This window comes from Papio anubis, chromosome 14 (assembly GCF_008728515.1).
Source record: "Papio anubis isolate 15944 chromosome 14, Panubis1.0, whole genome shotgun sequence".
Classification (NCBI taxonomy): Eukaryota; Metazoa; Chordata; class Mammalia; order Primates; family Cercopithecidae; genus Papio; species Papio anubis.
In genome coordinates, this window is record NC_044989.1 from 85,813,434 (window position 1) to 85,831,670 (window position 18,237).

Below are 18,237 nucleotides of genomic sequence, written 5' to 3' on the forward strand. Positions count from 1 at the left end.
TGCAACCTTTGCCTCCTGAATTGCTGGGATTACAGGCGCCCGCCACCATGCCCTGCTAGTTTTTGTACTTTTCATAGAGACCAGGTTTCACCATGTTGGCCAGGCTGGTCTCGAACTCCTGACCTCAGGTGATCCACCCTCCTCGGCTTCCCAAAGTGCTGAGATTATAGGCGTCAGCCACCATGCCCGGCCTGGATGCCTTTCTGAAGCAGCAGGTAAAAAAAAAAAAAAAAGACTGGATGCCTGTCCCCAAATTGCTTAGGAGAAGCTAAGCGAGGAAATGTGAGCCCGGCTGTGAGCTGGAAAGTCAGCGGGCAGCAGGGTGTGTGACCGACCTGGAGGAACAAGTGTGGGGCAAGGTAAATGTAAGTGAATTGCAAGACAGTGGTAGTTGAGATGGAAAAAATACAGGACTTGATGGGCTAGATGATAAAGTGAGGAAGAAGGTGGAGGAATAGATGTCTGAGGTTTTGACCCTGCAGGTATGTAAGAAGAGAGAGATGGTAGATCTTGGTGAGAAGCAATTTGGGGAGAAAATAGTGGTGTATCCTGGGAAGCTCTGACCTTTGAGTTTGTGTGCAGAACCTCTTTCTCCAGTTCCTAGGGGTGCCCTCATCCACAACTGGCAGTGGCCCCTGGATGGCCACAAACATGCAATCCTACAACAGTATTCCCCAGATGTCACTTACTCGCATAATCTTTGCCACATACCACCTATACTATTTACATAATTATTTTTCTTTGAATTGATTCACTTTTTTCCACTTTTTAAAAATGGAGCTTCACTATAAGCAACAGTATCCAAGATATCAAACTTTGCCTGTAACATGTATGTGTAATTGTATATATGTATATACATGTGCATACACATACATAAAAAATACACATACATATTTATGTATTTATAATTTTGTTTGGCTATATATATACATTTTTGTTTTGTTTTGTTTTGTAGAGATGGGGTTTCACCATGTTGCCCAGGCTGGTGTTGAATTCCTGGGCTCAGGTGAGCCTCCCAAAGTGCTGGGCTTACAGGCATGAGCCACCACACCCTGCCAAAAATACATACATATTTTAAGGCCTATTAATGTAAATATTTTAGGTACTAAAAAATAGGAGGTGTTGTTTAATAGAATTGAGATGGGAACTGGAAACAACACTCTTTTCATGAAGTGAGGAGGAAGAGGCATGATGAGTTTGGGTGTTGTGATAATGCATACAAGGTATCTGACACACATGCCCATAATCAGTGGAAAACTTCTCAGCCCTTCCACTGTCCATCATAACTTCCTGCACGCTCCCTTCAATATGGACAGAAAATCGTGTTGTTCCCTGAGATATATAAGCCTCATGTGCACCCACATTTGCATACACACTAGGGTAGGGTGCAGGACCCGTTCTTCAGGCTCCTTTATCAGGAGCAATGACCCTGTGTAGAGGTGGCTGGTGTGACCCTTATTCTCCTGTGTCCTTGTTCACCTGTGAGGTCAGAGATCTCTCCTGGAACTGTCCGTCTATGGAGGGGCTGCCTCAGACATTTCCCCTCTCCCGGTGCCCAGGAGTTGTTGACTTTGGCCAGCGGCTGGGTCTGCAGGAGCCGCAGGGAAAGGTTCTAGGCTGGAAGGCAGCTCCAGGCTGCCTGGCTGTTCTTTTGTGTTGAGTATTTCACTGGCCCCAGATAAGCGCTTCCTGTTCCCCATTGATTATACACAGATCCTGCTTCCTTTCCCCTCAATACCTGGGATGCTTTCCAGCTTCTCCTCCCATAGGGGAAAATCCATAAACTTTAGAATTCTCAGGCCTGCTTTTGGTCAATGGACTTTCTGCAAATTATGACTGTTTTTGCCATCCAGTCATATTCCTGGTGAAGCCTTCACCGCCGTCTAGGAGCTGAGTTCCACTTTGTGCCAGCCAAGAGAGATGCTTCTATGACCTGGTTTCTGCCCCCTCCTTCTCACCCGACAGAACATCTGTATCTACCTCCTGGCATAAATCAGAGAGAATAAATAGACTGCACCTTACACGTCAGTTTTAATCAACTGTTAGTAGCTGCCTGGTATATCGTGTTGAGGATTCTGAGGTCTTACCCAGCTTTAGTAAGAAAGGGTACCGTGGTCTACTAGCAGTGTCTGCCACAAGCACAGAGGGATGGGACCGCTCCTGTGCCCTGTATTTGCTATCCCAAGATTCCAAGATCAGTTGGAAGTTTCTTATTTGTTTATTTATTTAGAGACAGTCTCACTCTGTCACCCAGGCTGGAGTGCAGTGGCATGATCACAGCTCACTGCAGCCTCGAACTCCAGGGCTGAATTGATCCTCCCAGCTCAGCCTCTCGGGTAGCTGGGACTACAAGCGTGCACCACCACACCTGGCTAATTTTTTTTGTATTTTTGTAGAGACAGGGTCTCACTTTGTTTCCCAGGCTGATCTTGAACTCCTGGGCTCAAGTGATCCACCTGCCTCAGCCTCCCAAAATGCTGCGATTACAAGTGTGAGTCCCATTCCCACCCACAAGTTTCTAGAAGGCAGAAATCATGTCCTTGTACCCTTAGAGTTACAACATAACCGCCCAGACCCTGTATTCTAAGGCCAGTGTCAAGTAAATCCAACAGCCTCCAGCAGGCTCAGTTTCCTTTTTTTTTTTGGAGACGGAGTCTCCCTCTGTCACCCAGACTGGAGTGCAGTGGTGCGATCTCAGCTCACTGTAGCTTCCGCCTCCCAGATTCAAGCAATTCTCCTGCCTCAGCCTCCTAAGTAGCTAGGATTACAGGCGCCCGCCACCACACCCGGCTAATTTTTGTATTTTTAGTAGAGACGGGGTTTCACCATATTGGCCATGCTGGTCTTGAACTCCTGACCTCGTGATCTGCCGGCCTCAGCCTCCCAAAGTGCTGGGATTACAGGCGTGAGCCACCACGCCCAGCCCAGTTTCCCATTTTTTAAATGAACGTCATAATATCTTCTTTACCTATATCCAGGAGTCAGTAATAGCAAATCAGATAATTAATATGGAATGCTTTCAAAAGTAAAACAACTATGGAAGTATATCCTGCCTGCAGGACCCAGCACAGATGCCACCTCCTCTGTGAGGTTTTCAGTTGTTCCACGATAACTCTTGCCCATTGCAATCCCTGTCTTATCTGAACCTGTCATTTGTAGGCTTATAGTCTAGTTATTTATGTACTTTAAAAAATCTCTCCTGTGGTATATCATGCACATAAACAGACACCTTTTAGATGAGATACTCACTAAACATTGACGGAGGGCTCTGTACAGAGCTGTCACTGCATCGTGGTCATCTGGTAGGCAGTCCTGTAAGAACGGGTAGCTTCCTGCTAGCTTTAAACAGCATCGTTTTATATTTTAGAAAGATATTTCTAGAGGCAAGTGAAGGGTAGACAGGAAGAGATGAACTGAGACCAGGAGCACTGGTGGAGACCACTCAGTGGAAAGAGGATTTGGGACCCCTTCATTTCTGTCAACTACCCTATTCTTGGACAAGAGACATTTTGTCAGTATGAGGCAAAGCAACCTGCCGATGTGGCTGGCAACCCATCACCACCCCTTTCAAACTGGGTTGCCCGCACCCCTGCTGCCTTCCTCCTGGGTGAGAACCTGCAGGAGCTCAGGCAAACCCAGAAGGCTGCTGCGGGGGCCTTTCCATGGAATAGGGTTCCAAAGATGTCCAGAAGCCATGGAACTTAGTGGCCCAGAGCAGGTTAGGGGGGTCACTAAAGGCATTAAAGTGGATTCTGTGGTGTCTGGTTAGGTACACTGAAGGCACAGGATTGAAAATAATTCATCTGGCATTACTCTTAATAGCTTTGCTTACTGTTACTATGATATAAGACATACTGATTGTAAAAATTTCAAGTGAAGAAGAAAAATACAAAAAAGGAACTAATAAAATTGCCTGAAATGTTAAAAATCCAGCGATAACATTTGGGTGACTATGCTTCCAGATTATTTAACTGGCTTTTCTCACTGAACAGTTTGTCCAGGACAGTTTATTCAAGTCAATAAATGTGGATGGCCGGGCTTGGTAGCTCAAAGCTATAATCCCAAGCACTTTGGGAGACTAAGGCGGGAGGATCACTTAAGGCCAAGAGTTTGAGACCAGCCTGGGCAACATAGTGAGACCCTGTCTCTACCAAAAAAAAAAAATTAGCCGTGTGGTGTGGTGCTAGCCTGTAGTCCCAGCTATGCAGGAGGCTGATGTGGGAGGATTGCTTGATTCCATGAAGTTGAGGCTGCAGTGAGCTACAATCGTGCCAGTGTACTCCAGCCTGGCCAACAGGGCAAGACCCTATCAATCAATCCATTAACCAATATATCAATAAAAAATCACCCAGAAGGCATGCAGAACCTGCAGCCACAGGGCAGGAGGGAGGAGAGGCTTCCCCAGAGCTGCCCATGGCATGTGGCAGTTCAAAAGCCAGTTGCCTTTATTTTCTTTCTGAAGTCGTCCATGGCCTTGCAAAGACAAGAGAGTGTCTACAGAGACAGTGGAGGGAGTGGAACAGAAGCCAGCCTGCTGGGGGCTGAGAAGTACCTGGGAGGTGGGGAGGGCATGTAAGCAGCCTGTGTACGTTCTGGGAAGGGAAAGGAGGAGAACCAGAAGGGGCAGCTGCCCACCAGCAGCTTCCTGGGCTCTCCTCCCGCCTCCTCCTCACTCACAGCAGCCCACAGACTCAGCCTCAGCTCCTCCTCTCTGGCCTCTTCCCCCGAGTGAAGATCAAGTGCAGGAGGGGTTGCACCGGCTGTGCCGGCTGCAGGGAGCCCACAGACCCCTCCTGTGTTTCACCTGCAGTGACTCCATACTCGTCCTCCCCCGTCCCTGCCACCCAGCAGATTGTGTGCCCACTTCCTCTGTGCCACACACATCTTTTTTCCCTCCTTCAAATCATCACCCATACAGAGGACAATTCGCAGCCTCGCTCATTACTAGAGTAATGGAAACTCCAGCAAGGGACTTTTTTTACCTGTCAGTTTGGCAAAGTTTAAACAGTTTAATAACCTTGTATGGGCAAGGAAGTGGGGAAATAAGCCCTCTCCCAGGTTGCTGTTAGCAGTGTCAACTGGGAGAAATTTAATAGCACTCTTCAGAACTTAAATGTGCTTGTCTTTGACCTAGTGATTCCCCTTGCAGCTGGAAATGTGTCCTCCCACTATAGACATACATGGGCGACATGGTGAGTGTTCAAGGGTGTGCACTGCAGCAAAGCCTGGGAAACAGCTCCATGTCTGTGAGCATGGGCCCCTCCAGTGGGTTGTGGCACCACCCTATGGTGGCTGCTATGTAGCTGTAACCCAGGAGGCAGCTCTGTGGGGAGGGCTGTGGGACCAGCCCTACTATGCTGACAAATGGAGTAGGGGCAGAGTGGCATGGGTGGGTATGTGCAGGCCAGAGAACAGGCTGCAGGCTGTGAAGGAGAAAGGCATTTGCTCTTTCAGCCCAGTCTGAGCTCCTGGTCAGAGGCCAGCAGGTGGACTCTGCATCCCGTGGGGGCCAGAGCAGATGTTCTCACCTGAGGGCCTGAGGGGAGGGAAGCATGTCAGTAGATTCCCAGGCACGCAGCAACAGGTGAGAGACAGAGGGAGGGGCCCGGCAGGGTTCACCTCAGGGAAAGGAGGACCGGGCCTCCAAAGTCAGTTTCCACAAAGACACTTCCTGCAGCGCGTTGGTGACTGGGCGGTGAGCACGGACACTGCCCAGGCCCAGCAAACCCAAGGTCACAGCCGATGGGAGAGGCAGCTTGCGACTCAGCAGGCCCAGCACTCCAGGCTGCAGAAATACGGACCCGAAAACAAGTTGAACTTTGACATTGTTTGAAAACCTAGGGCTCTGTCCCAGGGGTCCCCCTGGTCAGGGCCACCACAGAATGGCTATGCCTAGTGCTCTGGAAGCAGAGTTTTCCCTCCTCCAGAGCACGCAGCTGTCAGGGGGACATACCTAGCCAAGTGTCCGGCTCTCCATCAAGACCTCAAGCAGGCAGGCGCACGTCAGCTGAGAACCATGTGTGTCTCAGCTTTCCAGCCATCCCAGCAAGTCAGGACACATCTGAGACCACCACCCCCCCAACCCAGCTCCTGCCCACGTGCATTGGTGTGCCCGAGCCAGTTGGCACCCAGACAATTGGAAGCATCTCTTCCGCACTGCTCATCGTGGTACCTTGAAATCAGTGGGCGTATTTACACCATGAATACCAGCAAATGCTTTGGTTTTTCACTTTGTTTTTTGCTTAGAGAGCCAGTTGTTAGGTATTTACCAGCACACCACTGAACCAGACCTCTCTCCCCAAGAAGCGCCATAGATCTATGAGTGGCCAAGCTCTGTGTTAATTGGCTCTTCCCCTCCCCCAGGTCAAGTGCAGGTCACAGGCTCATAGAATACCAATAACTTACACATTTAGTGACTGATCACAGAGTTCTTACAAGCTCCTCACATGCCCCACACTCTGCCTGGTCCTGTCCGGTGTGAGAGGACACTCACGCTTGAGTTTGACAGCCACACGTGAGATAACCACTCTGCCAGGCAGTAGGTGTTCTTATTCCTGTTTTACATGTGGAAACCAGAGGTTCTGAAAGGTGAGGTACACAGGCACACAGCTTGTAAGTGGGGTTCAGCTAGGACCCTTGATTCCATATTTGTTGAACACCTCAACACTGTCGGCACTCTCAGTGCCCTCTGTGTTTAGACAAATAGCTGCATTCGATTTTTCCTTCCAAAGGAGACCATCTAGTCCAGGCCCCTGCTTCAGGCTGATGAAGTAAAATATTCCCATTTTAAAGGTGAGAAGATGGAGTCCAGAAAGGTTAGAAAGAGCCTGGAACCCAGATCTCTTGCCTCTTGTGCTCTAAAACGAAAGCTTGGCTTCTGAGGGTGAGCCAGTTTTTAAAAACAAACCTTGTATCAAATCTAGGAGGCAAAATTGCCAGGTTCTTTGGAATGGGAGGGGAAAACAGTAGTTTGAGATCATCCAAAAAAGAAAGAATCATTTGGGGAAAGCCGGGGAAAGACGTGTTTATGGTGAAACTGACACCTGATTGACACACTCTTACTATTCAGTCATGAAATGCTTTTGGAGCCCCTCTGCTACCAGTGCATGGGCTTTAAAACCATTTGTTGACTAAATGCTGCGACACATGCTAGAGAGAGCAAAGTAACTTCATGGGTTTAAGACCAGTGCAGGCTGGGTGCGCTGGCTCACCCCTGTAATGCCAGCGCAATTGGAGGTGAAGGCGGGCAGATCACTTGAGCTCAGGAGTTTGAGACCAGCAAGGGCAACATGGTGAAACCCTGTCTCTACCAAAAGTACAAAAAATTAGGCAGGCGTGGTGGCACATGCCTGTGGTCCCAGCTACTTGAGTGGCTGAGATTGGAGGATTCTGGAGCCCAGGAGGTGGAGGTTGCAGTGACCTATGATTGTGCCAAGACTCCATCTCAAAAAAAAAAAAAAAAAAAAAAAAAACCTCAAGAAAGAATCTAACCTATACTCAGGCAAAACAAAAAATGTCGTGTTTGGGATTTAGTGCCATCCACCAAGTTATGCAAAGGCGTAAAAAACTCATTCTCAGGGATAAAAGTATAAAACTTCTTTTATACTTTTGCCCCTGGAACTTTGTCTAATCCATCTTGTTTGGGAACAAGTTCTTTACACTTTCATTTTCTCTTATTGACTGCTGAAAACTAAAAATGTTTTCCCAGTTGGAAAAGCTTTTCTGTCTCCCTATTCCCAAATTCATTGCTAGTGTTGATGTATTTTCAAACTTGGATCCATTTGTGAACTTTACTACAGAAGATAGAAACGGGTCTCCAGGAACTGGCCAAGTTGGGCATCCCAGCCTCCATGCTACGTTTACATATTCTCGGCAGAACTAAGCCAGTTACTGTGAGAAGCGGGCATTGCCCATGAGTGAAATGGGCTCCCGTGTGTGCTGCCTCTCTAAAGGCTTCAGGGAGAGGCTGTTCAACCCCACATTACAGATGTGGAAACTGGGCCTAAGCTCACTGCATTAATACAGCATGGGACAGGGTTTCAACACATCATGATTGCCAGGTTCTAGGTGAGGAATTGAGCTGCAGGCATGATCCTTGAGGAGCTTACAGTCCCAAGGGCAGGCAGAGTGTGTAAATGAGGAAGAGTAGCCTGGTGAGTGCTGTGGGAATACTGTGTGCTGCTCCTCGAGAGTGACGGACTCGTGGAGGACTCATGCCAGGGAGGGTGACCTTGGGAGAACTGGGTTTTGAAGAAGCGGTTAAAGTTTCCCACAAGTGAAGGACGCGGTAAAGGCCATAGCAGGCTGGGGAGCAGCGGGGCCACGTGGTGCATTCAGAGTGCAGCGAGGACTGTGCAGCCGGGGTTGGGGGTGTGAGGGTGGAAGCCAGAAGGATAGGGTGGTGCGGGATTGCTGGTAAGTTTGGGGGCTTTATCTCTTGACCCCAGAAACCAACCAGGGAAGTGTTTTGAGCAGGGGAGAGATTGACTGGTGTTTAGAAAGCTGACTTTAGTAAGATTTGCAGTAGAGTCCAGGTGAGAAACGACTGCAACTGTGGCAGAATGGAGAGGGGAGGCACAGATCACTTCTTCACATTTGTCATTTATAATATGGTTATAGTATAGGTTCCTGTTACATAGAGCCTCTAAGAGGACAAGGAGAGCGTTTTGAATAATGTCATTGTCACTGTGGTGGGAAGCCGCCTGCACCCGGGGTTTGGAGGTAGCCTTGGGTTCTGGGTGGCAGTGGGACTTTAAATCTCCTGAAAAGCCTGGGAAACCCTTGCTTCTCTATCACAGGGGACCCTGGCTCTGGGTCCCCAAAGTCACTATTTACCATAGGGGTCCAGAGAGGCAGGAAGGACCGGTCACCAAAACTGGGACCCTTTGCGTCTGCTGATAGGCGGGTGGCCAAAAATGGGCGAGACTGTGGCTGGAGAAAGGGGCGCTTTATCTGCCTACTGGGCCTGTCCTCTAGAAGCAGCGGAAGGCGTTCTCTGGGCTGGAGTTTTCTCACCTGCGCAGTTTTGGGAGCTGACTTGTTTTGCTTGTGTGCAACTGTGGGGAGCTGTGGATTCTGTAACATGAAGCTTTGTTTCCTCTGTTGCCCAGGCCCTGCTTAAAGGCTTTTCTGTGAGAACGTGCGAACAGGGAGAATGTGGGCGTTCCCCCGAGCCCTGTAGAGTCCTGTCCACACTAAGCAAGTGTGGGACAGGGTGAGGACGGCTGGGGCGGGGCCCTCCCTACCTTCTGGGAGCCGGAGGGTTAATCTCCATAGCTCATTGGCAGTCCTGCCTCTGTACAGGGCATGCTGGGATTTCCTCCCAGCTGTTTTACATCACGAAGATTTGTGTGTTGGGGAAATTCCAGGGCACAGCTGCAATTAATCTGCTCCATGGCTCCAATCAAAGCGAGGAGTCTGTAGGATGGATTCTCTGCCTCCCTGCAGGAAAGGGGGCTCTAGCTCTCGAGTGACAGCATCTTTCAGAGGGACCCTTCTGGAGATCCACATTGAGTAGAAACAGCCCTCCTGGCCAAATGCTCACCCCAAGGAGGCTCTAAGGAGGAGCCCAAAACATTGAGAAAGAGAGGAGCAGAGCCCCTCTAAATAATAAAGTCACAAGAACACTGATGGCAACACTCGATAAAGATGTTACCCAAAGAAAAGAAAACTTTGTTCACCTTTACTTAGGAATGTAAGTCAAAAATTTAGAACGTGATTAGCATTCCACAACATAGCATAAGAAGGAACAAACCACCATGACCAAATAGGGCTTACCTGGGAAACGCAAAAATGCCTTCATGTAAGAAAATCTATTGCTATATATACATCTCATAAATGAGTCAAATAAGAGAAACCACATGACCATTTTGGTAAATGCTGAGAGAAAAATGCAACAACTGCTCCAATGAAAACAATGTAAAAATAGGATTAGAATCATCCTTCCTTAACAAGGTAAAGACATGTTTTAAACCACAGCCTCAATCTACTTAACTGTGAACCACAGTAGCAGAACCCCAGTCCCCAGAAAAGAGTTTCTCAGATTCAGTGAGATTGGAAAACTACATATCTGTCCTGTCTTAGGTAGTCATGACGCATGTAAATCGAAGACAGCAGTACCTGCCACTTGGGTTTGGTGTTTTCCTTTCTATTATTGAGTATCCAAAAGAGAGTATTTAAGCCATAGAAAGCACCCCAGGAGTGGGAGCGATAGCTATTGCTTGGCCATCAGTTGTATTGATGCCGTACATCATTTCTTTTTTCTTTTTTTTTTTTTTTGACGGAATCTCACTCTGTCGCCCAGGCTGGAGTACAGTGGCACAATCTTGGCTCACTACAACCTCTGCTTCCTGGGTTCAAGCGATTCTCCTGCCTCCTGAGTAGCTGGGATTACAGGCACGCACCACCGCGCCCAGCTAATTTTTTGTATTATTTTAGTAGAGGTGCGGTTTCACCATGTTGGCCCAGTTGGTCTCGAACTCCTGACCCCGCCATCTGCCCGCCTCGGACTCCTAAAGTGCTGGGATTACAGACATAGGCCACCGCGCCCAGCCATCATCATTTCAATGTGTTATGTTCCAGTGGACATCCCCCAGGGGGGAGGTGGCTGAACCAGCCTGTGTACACATCTTTGCCTGTGTCACAGCCATGACACACTGGTCAGGAGCTGGGCCTTGCAGAGCCACTTAAATGTAGCCTAGACTGGGCATGGAGAATCCAGCAGTTTTAACCCGCCCACATACCATTACCATGCAAAGAATCTAAGCACAGTTGCCCATCACTTGCTTCCCCAAGGACGTGCTCCCACCCTGAGTGACTGCCCTCGGGTGATGGTGGGGTTGGCCTCACAGCTAAGAAGAGCTTTCTTGGCTGCACATGGTGGCTCACACCTGTAATCCCGGCACTTTGCAAGAGCAAGGCGGGAGGATTGCTTGAGCCCGGACATTGAAGACCAGCCTGGGCAACACAGCAAGACCCCCATCTCTAAAACTAAAAAATAAAAATAAATAAACAGAAGAACTTTATTTCCACTCTAGTTGGGCTGGGCCTGACCTAGGAATTCAGAACTACCTGGCCACCTTCAAATGTCTGGTAGTGCAGTGGAAGAGGATTACAACGGGTGTCGTTGGCTCCTGCTGCCCCAGTTCATGGTTCTGGGAAGCTCAACTGTCCTTTCAGAATTGTGATGGAGAGGCTGTCCATGGCCAAGCTGTAGGGACTCCAAAGTCTTAGAGCTCTTTCTCCACCCCCATCAGTCATCTCCAAATCTTAAAAAGACGAATAGAAAAGAGTAAGTGACGATCCTCCGTACCCCTGCCTCCCAGAGTGAGTCCCTCCCTGCACAGCGCCCCCGCACCACCCCAGGCATGGCTGGAGCAGGGTGAGTCCCAGTGGGATGCTCACTGTTCCCAGGACCATCTCTCCTTTCTGCTCTTTTCCCTCACACTGCCTGACTTATCTGTAGGGGACCAAGTATCAATGGTAGGCACGGCCAGTGGTCTCCTGCCAGCAGAAGCCAAGACTTCTTGTTATGTAGATAAAACAAGTGCATGGTCAGACACCCAAAAAAGTGGCTATTACTGAACACCCTTGCTATGAATGTGTGTACAAAAGACAAGCATATATAAATGTACCTGTACCTTGATATCCCTAGCACCAAGGCAGACAAACCCTCAAGGAGCACATGGTGTATTAGGTACCAGCTCCTTGGCCACTGGAGCAGTGATTCTCAGTTGGGGAAGGGAAGAGTCTCTCCCTCAGCCCCAGGAGACATTTGGCAAAGTCTGGAGACATTTTTGATTATTTATATGGGAGTGCATCAGCATTTAGTATTATAGTTAGAGGCCAAAGTTGTCGTTAAACTTTACAGGACAGCCCACCACCCCCAATAAAAAAAATTATCCAGCCCAAAATGTCATAGTGCCGAGATTGAGAAACCCTGCACTACAGTCCTACAAGCCAACTCTGCCAGACAATCTGTAAGGTCACTTGAGAGTATTATTTAAGACCCAAAACTCTAGCACTGTCCCAAACCAGGGTTCACGTTTCTTTGGACCGCCCCCATATGATCTAAGGACATCCCGGTAAGCCAACAAGAATGAATGTGTGTCTTTGTGGCCCTAAATAGGGAGCAGATGCTGGTAGAGTTGATGGATTTTAGGAACCCATCTGTCCTGTTTAATGTTAGGGGCTGTAGATTTGGGATACTTCTCTTCAGCACCTCATAGTTGCTATTGCAGTTCAATTTTTAAAACCAGAAATATTCAAGTTGTTGCTTCTAGAAAAACTGGTGTTTAGGCTTCAAGTGCAAGCTCTGGGCACCTTCGGCATCCCTCCAGGAGAACACTGACATGCATGGACCGGTTTCTGGATGGCCAGCCCCGTGCAAGACAAGAGAAGGAGAGAGAAAACACATCCAAGCTAAGAAAAGGCTGTGGGTGGGGAGTTGAGGAAGACAGTCTTAGGAAAAGCTTTATGACTCGGTGTTGTGAAAGATGTGGGATTTGAAGTCAAGAGACCTAGGCTCTGGCTTCAGCTCTCTTGTATGAAGTTGGGCAAGCCGTTTAGCCTTTGCTTATGTCCATTAGCTCCTTTTTTTTTTTTTTTTTGAGACAGGGTCTCACTCTGTCACTCGGGCTGGAGTACAGTGGTGTGATCTCGGTTCACTGCAACCTCTGCCTCCCGGGTTGAAGTGATTCTTCTGTCTCAGCCTCCCAAGTAGCTGGGTCTACAGGTGTGCACCACCACGCCCGGCTAATTTTTGTATTTTTAGTAAGAGACAGGGTTTCACCATATTGGCCAGGCTGGTCTTGAACTCTTAAGCTCAAATGATTTGCCCACCTCGGCCTCCCAAAGTGTTAGGATTACAGGCGTAGCCACTGCGCCCAGCCTAGCTTCTTTTAAAATTTGGGGTAGTCACCCCTACTTGTAATTGCGGGGTTGTTGTGAAGATTATACTGGGTTTTATGTGTGAAAATGCTTTGACAACTGCAAATGTAGCACAAATGTTATTCACAGTGGAAATGAGTTTTAACTAATACCAATATTTGCCCAGTGCTTTTAACTTGCCACAGGCATTGAAATCCCAGTTACTTCATGTAGTGTGTGTGGGCTCTGGGTAGGGGAAGGGATGGGTGGTGGTGGGAAGGGAGGAAGAAGATAGGGTAGCAGAGGACAGGGACAGAGGTGAGACCCCATTTGAGGGGTGGGGGTACAGAGGTCACAAAGTGAAAAGACTGTCCTAATTCATAGGGCTTCATTCCCACTTCGCACCAGGTCTCCCACTCCAGGCCTGCTTGGCCCATCCCATGTGCTAGGCTGGTCTGTGACACATGTGGCCTTAAGTTGTTCCTGCCCATGGACACCTTTTTGAAAGCCCAGTCCCTGCTGTCTTGGTCAAGACTTATGGTGAATGAAGAGCAAAGGGGCCTTCGGGGGCTCTTCCCATCGCCCTCCTGCTCCTGTACACAGCAGAGCCAAATTGTGGTGGGTTTTTCCTGATATTACATGACCAGAGCGAGGGATGATTCAAAGGCTTCTTTTTTCTTTCTTTCTTGAGACAGAGTCTCAGTCTGTTGTCCAGGCTGTAGTACAGTGGCACAATCTTGGCTCACTGCAACCTCCGCCCCCCAGATTCAAGTGATTCTCCTGCCTCAGCCTCCCGAGTAGCTGGGACTATAGGCCTGCGCCACCACATCCAGCTATTTTTTGTATTTTTAGTAGAGATGAAGTTTCACCATGTTGGCCAGGCTGATCTTGAACTCCTGACCTCAAGTGATCCATCCGCCTCGGCCTCCCAAAGTGCTGGGATTACAGCGTGAGCCACTGCACCCAGCCAAAGACTTCTTTCTGTGAAACTTCCTGGAGCCACCACTTTCCATTACAGCTTTCGTTCTTAAAGGAGTCTCAAGAATTCTGCAGAGGCTGCTTGCGGGTCTGCTGCCCAGAAGCAACCTGTCAGTGTTGACACTAACACAACATGTGTGCTTTTGCTCCTGGCAAAGACTAATGGTTTGCTTATGGAAATAATAGGCGTCATTTATCAAATGTCTCCCATGTGCGAGGCACTGTGTTCAATATGTGACACTGTCCCTAGTCCTCCGAGCAACCTGTACTGTGAGTGATAATAACCTTGCCTTACAAATGCTGAAACTGGGACTCAGAGTTGTTAATCACTCGTTCGGGGTCACACAGCCTGTGTTGGCAGAGTAAGAGCCTGAACCCGTGAATGCAGGGCTCCGGAGCCTGGAAGGGCCCTTCCCAGTGCTCCTGCCTGCTGCTCCACTCAGCTCATTCTTTCCAGGCTTTTGGCAAGGACTGTGCCATGCCAGAGAGAGAGAGACAGAGACAGAGAGAGAGAGAGAGAGTGTGTGTGTGTGTTGGAGAGATACTGTTTGGTTTGGGTTTTTTGCACTGATGTGGGAAAGAATGGGGTACTGAGTAATCTTTTCAAGGTTGAGAGACGCTATAATGAAGTAAAGCTCAGCATCCTTGAGTTGGGGTAGATGTTGCCCATGACTCTGTGTCAGGCAGATGACTTTTATTCGTTCATTCCCAGATACTTCCAGACAGCTCTTTCGTGGGGAGCATTGTGTGTGCATGTCGTAAGCGATGGAAATGGATGGGGCAGGATGGCCGTCTGGGAGCCTCTGCTTCCTTGATCAGCTCTGCCTGTCCGTGACTACAGCATAGGGAGGGGACTTGAGCCTCACCAATAGGTTCTTTGACTATGTTGATTGGTTGTGCTGAAATGGATCAGTTCTCACCGCCACTTAAACTTCAGCTTAGTTGCCATTCGTGTCCCCACCAAAATGACCGAGGGCATGGTGAGGGTGGTGGTGATTGTAAATATATGCTTGCCCCTGTTATAATCATTTGGAAATCAATCCAGTACAGGGCATGTGGCGTGAAAATGCAGGCCACCCCAGTGGCCTGCCCCGGTGCCCTAACAGCAGAGCCCAGCAAACTGTGGGTACTTGTGAGACCTCATCTCACCAACAGCTTTTTCTTTTCTGTTCCCTGTACAGTACCTGCAGATGAAATGGCCCCTCCTCGATGTCCCTTCCAGTGCCACAGTCAAGGACACGAGGTCACCATCTCCAGCACACTTGGTAAGTCTGTTTCACCTCAAAGCACCAAAGGGCCACTATTCCTGGCCTCATCCCTTGCCACTGCCTTCTGCCATCGTGCTGAAGCAGATGGGTCCAACAGTGTTTCCTCAAATGTGTGAGTACAGTGAGGAGGAGCTGAGTGCTTGGGGCTCCAATTAGGTTGTGACCTACACACGCACCACACCGCCTTGGATGTTGTGTAATTGGAAGAGCTGTCCCCCAACCCCCACGGGCCTGGCTGCTCACCCTGGTTCATCATGGAAGCCTGCCTCCGATCCTTCCCGGCTGCCATCTGAACCTGCTGCCCACTTCACGTGGGTAAGGGTGGCCTCTCTCTCCTGTTGAGGCTCACCCAGAATTGCCTCCTCTTCTCCCTCATAGCTGCCAGGCAATGTTGAAGAGGCTCTTCTGTACAGGATGTTATAGGAAATAATTTAATAGGACATATGCAAACAAATGCTCCTCAGGGCATCCGAGTCTTTTCTGCCAGGCCCTGTGGCAATACCAGCTGGACAGGAGGGTCTGGACAATCCTGGGAGACTGGAGCAGTAGGTCCAAGCAGTTCCTTTGACCTCCTCAGGACATGCAAAGGACTGAAACCCATAGCTGATAAGAGATGCTCCTGGAACAGAGCCAGATATCCTACTTTCCTGGGTTTTCCTGGGCGCTTGGGTCAACACTTGCCTTAAGACGCACTCACCCCACAAGCTAACTGGTGCTTGCCCACTGTACAGTGAGCCTCAGAATCAGGGGATGCGGTTAGAAGGGAACCCCCTCCTGCATGGCCTGTGCATTTTACAGACAAGCAGACCTAGGGCTTCACTGTTACTGCCCTGTACTAGGTATGAGGCATTGGGCTTCTACGATGTTTATTAAAGTTTAATTATAGAAAATTTTAAAGATGTATAAAAGTAGAGAGAATTATATAATGAATCCCCATGTTCCCTTCACCCAGAATTTCCCTCCTGCTACATTGGGTTTTAAAGCAAATCCCAGACATCATTTCATCTCATAGGACATTTTAAGAGATGTTGATAATTCTTATTCATTAAAAGCTTAGAGTCTAGCAGAAGAGAAAGAAGATGTGCGCAGAAAGCTAAATAAATGCCGGGCGCGGTGGCTCAAGCCTGTAATCCCAGCACTTTGGGAGGCCGAGACAGGCGGATCACAAGGTCAGGAGATCGAGACCATCCCGGCTAACACGGTGAAACTCCGTCTCTACTAAAAATACAAAAAATTAGCCGGGTGAGGTGGCGGGCGCCTGTAGTCCCAGCTTCTCAGGAGGCTGAGGCAGGAGAATGGTGTAAACCCGGGAGGCGGAGCTTGCAGTGAGCTGAGATCCGGCCACTGCACTCCAGCCTGGGCGATAGAGCGAGACTCCGTCTCAAAAAAAAAAAAAAAAAAAGAAAGCTAAATAAATAAGGGTGCAGGGAGCCTGTGTGAGTTCCAGTAATCAGGAGACACACTCCTGTGGAGCCCTTGGGATTTTACACTGGGCTCTACAGTGGGATGCCACATGCAGCTCTCAGGTGATTGTCACAGCCATCACCAGGGAGTCAGGCAAGGATGACAGTGGAAGGAACCATGAGTGGCGGGACCAGCCATCCAGGAAAGGCAGCAGGTTCTGTGGCCAGTCGCCAAGGCACAAGCTGCCCGTTGAACAAGCACCCCACACCTCAGGCATAAGCCAGGGTAGTGGCCAAGTATGAGGCGCAGGTGCCCTCTAGTGGTGCCAGTCAGTCCTGGTGGAGGATGTCCGGACCACATCTGCCCACCCTAGACCTCCCCCAGTGCAGCCATCTCTGTTTCAGATCTGTGCCTTCCTTTACCTCTCCTGTGCCGTCCCCCAACCCACTCCTGAAGACCTGAGATGACTGGGCCCTCTGTCTTAGTGTCTCTCTGAATATTGTCGCATCTCCATCTACTTTTCAAGAACGTTATTTCCGGCCAGGCGCGGCGGCTCAAGCCTGTAATCCCAGCACTTTGGGAGGCTGAGATGGGCAGATCATGAGGTCAGGAGATCGAGACCATCCTGGCTAATGCGGTGAAACCCCGTCTCTACTAAAAATACAAAAAAACTAGCCGGGCGTGGTGGCGGGTGCCTGTAGTCCCAGCTACTCAGGAGGCTGAGGCAGGAGAATGGCGTAAACCCGGGAGGCGGAGCTTGCAGTGAGCTGGGATCCGGCCACTGCACTCCAGCCTGGGCGACAGAATGAGACTCCATCTCAAAAAAAAAAAACAAAACAAACAAACAAAAAAACATTATTTGCCTTTAAAAACTAACACATGAGGCCGGGTGCAGTGGCTCACGCCTGTAATCCCAGCACTTTGGGAGGCTGAGGCGGGCAGATCCCCTGAGGTCAGGAGTTCGAGACCAGTCTGACCAATGTGGCGAAAACCTTGTCTCTACTAAAAACACAAAATTAGCCAGGCGTGGTGGCGCATACCTGTAATTTCAACTACCCGGGAGGCTTAGGTAGGAGAATCGCCTGAGCCCGGGAGGCGGAAGTTGCAGTGAGCCGAGATTGTGCCATTGAACTCCAGCAAGGGCAACAAGAGCAAAACTCCGTCTAAAAAAAAAAAAAAAAAGCATGGTGGCATGCACCTGTAATTGCCGCTATTTGTGAGGCTGAAGCAGGAGAATTGCTTGAACCCGGAAGGTGGAAGTTGCAGTGAGCTGAGATTGCGCCATTGCACTCCAGCCTGGGCAACAGAGCAAGACTCTGTCTCAAAAAAAAAAAAAAACTAACACATGGCGGCCGGGTGTGGTGGCTCACACCTTTAATCTCAACACTTTGGGAGGCCAAGAGGGGAGGATTGCTTGAGGCTAGGAGTTTGAGACCAGTCTGGGCAACATTGCGAGATCTCTACACAAAAAAATTTTTTTTTTTTTTTTTTTTTTTTTTTTTTTGGAGACGGAGTTTCGCTCTTGTGCCCAGGCTAGAGTGCAGTGACGTGATCTTGGCTCACCACAACCTCTGCCTCCTGGGTTCAAGCGATTCTCCTGCCTCAGCCTCCCAAGTAGCTGGGATTATCTGCCTTCCTCGGCCTCCCAAAGTGCTGGGATTACAGGCGTGAGCCACTGCACCCGGCCAAAATTTTTTAAATTAGCCAGATGCGGTCATTC

At 49.1% G+C, this 18,237-nt stretch overlaps 1 protein-coding gene across 1 annotated transcript in view; it reads left to right on the forward strand.

Moving 5' to 3' along the window:
• Positions 1-18,237, forward strand: part of TCF7L1 (transcription factor 7 like 1) — a 179,022-nt gene that overhangs the window by 136,255 nt on the left and 24,530 nt on the right. Inside the window, exon 4 of the mRNA XM_003908897.3 lies at positions 15,027-15,110. Coding sequence (XP_003908946.1) covers positions 15,027-15,110 — 84 coding nt within the window. The remainder of the gene's footprint in view (positions 1-15,026; positions 15,111-18,237) is intronic.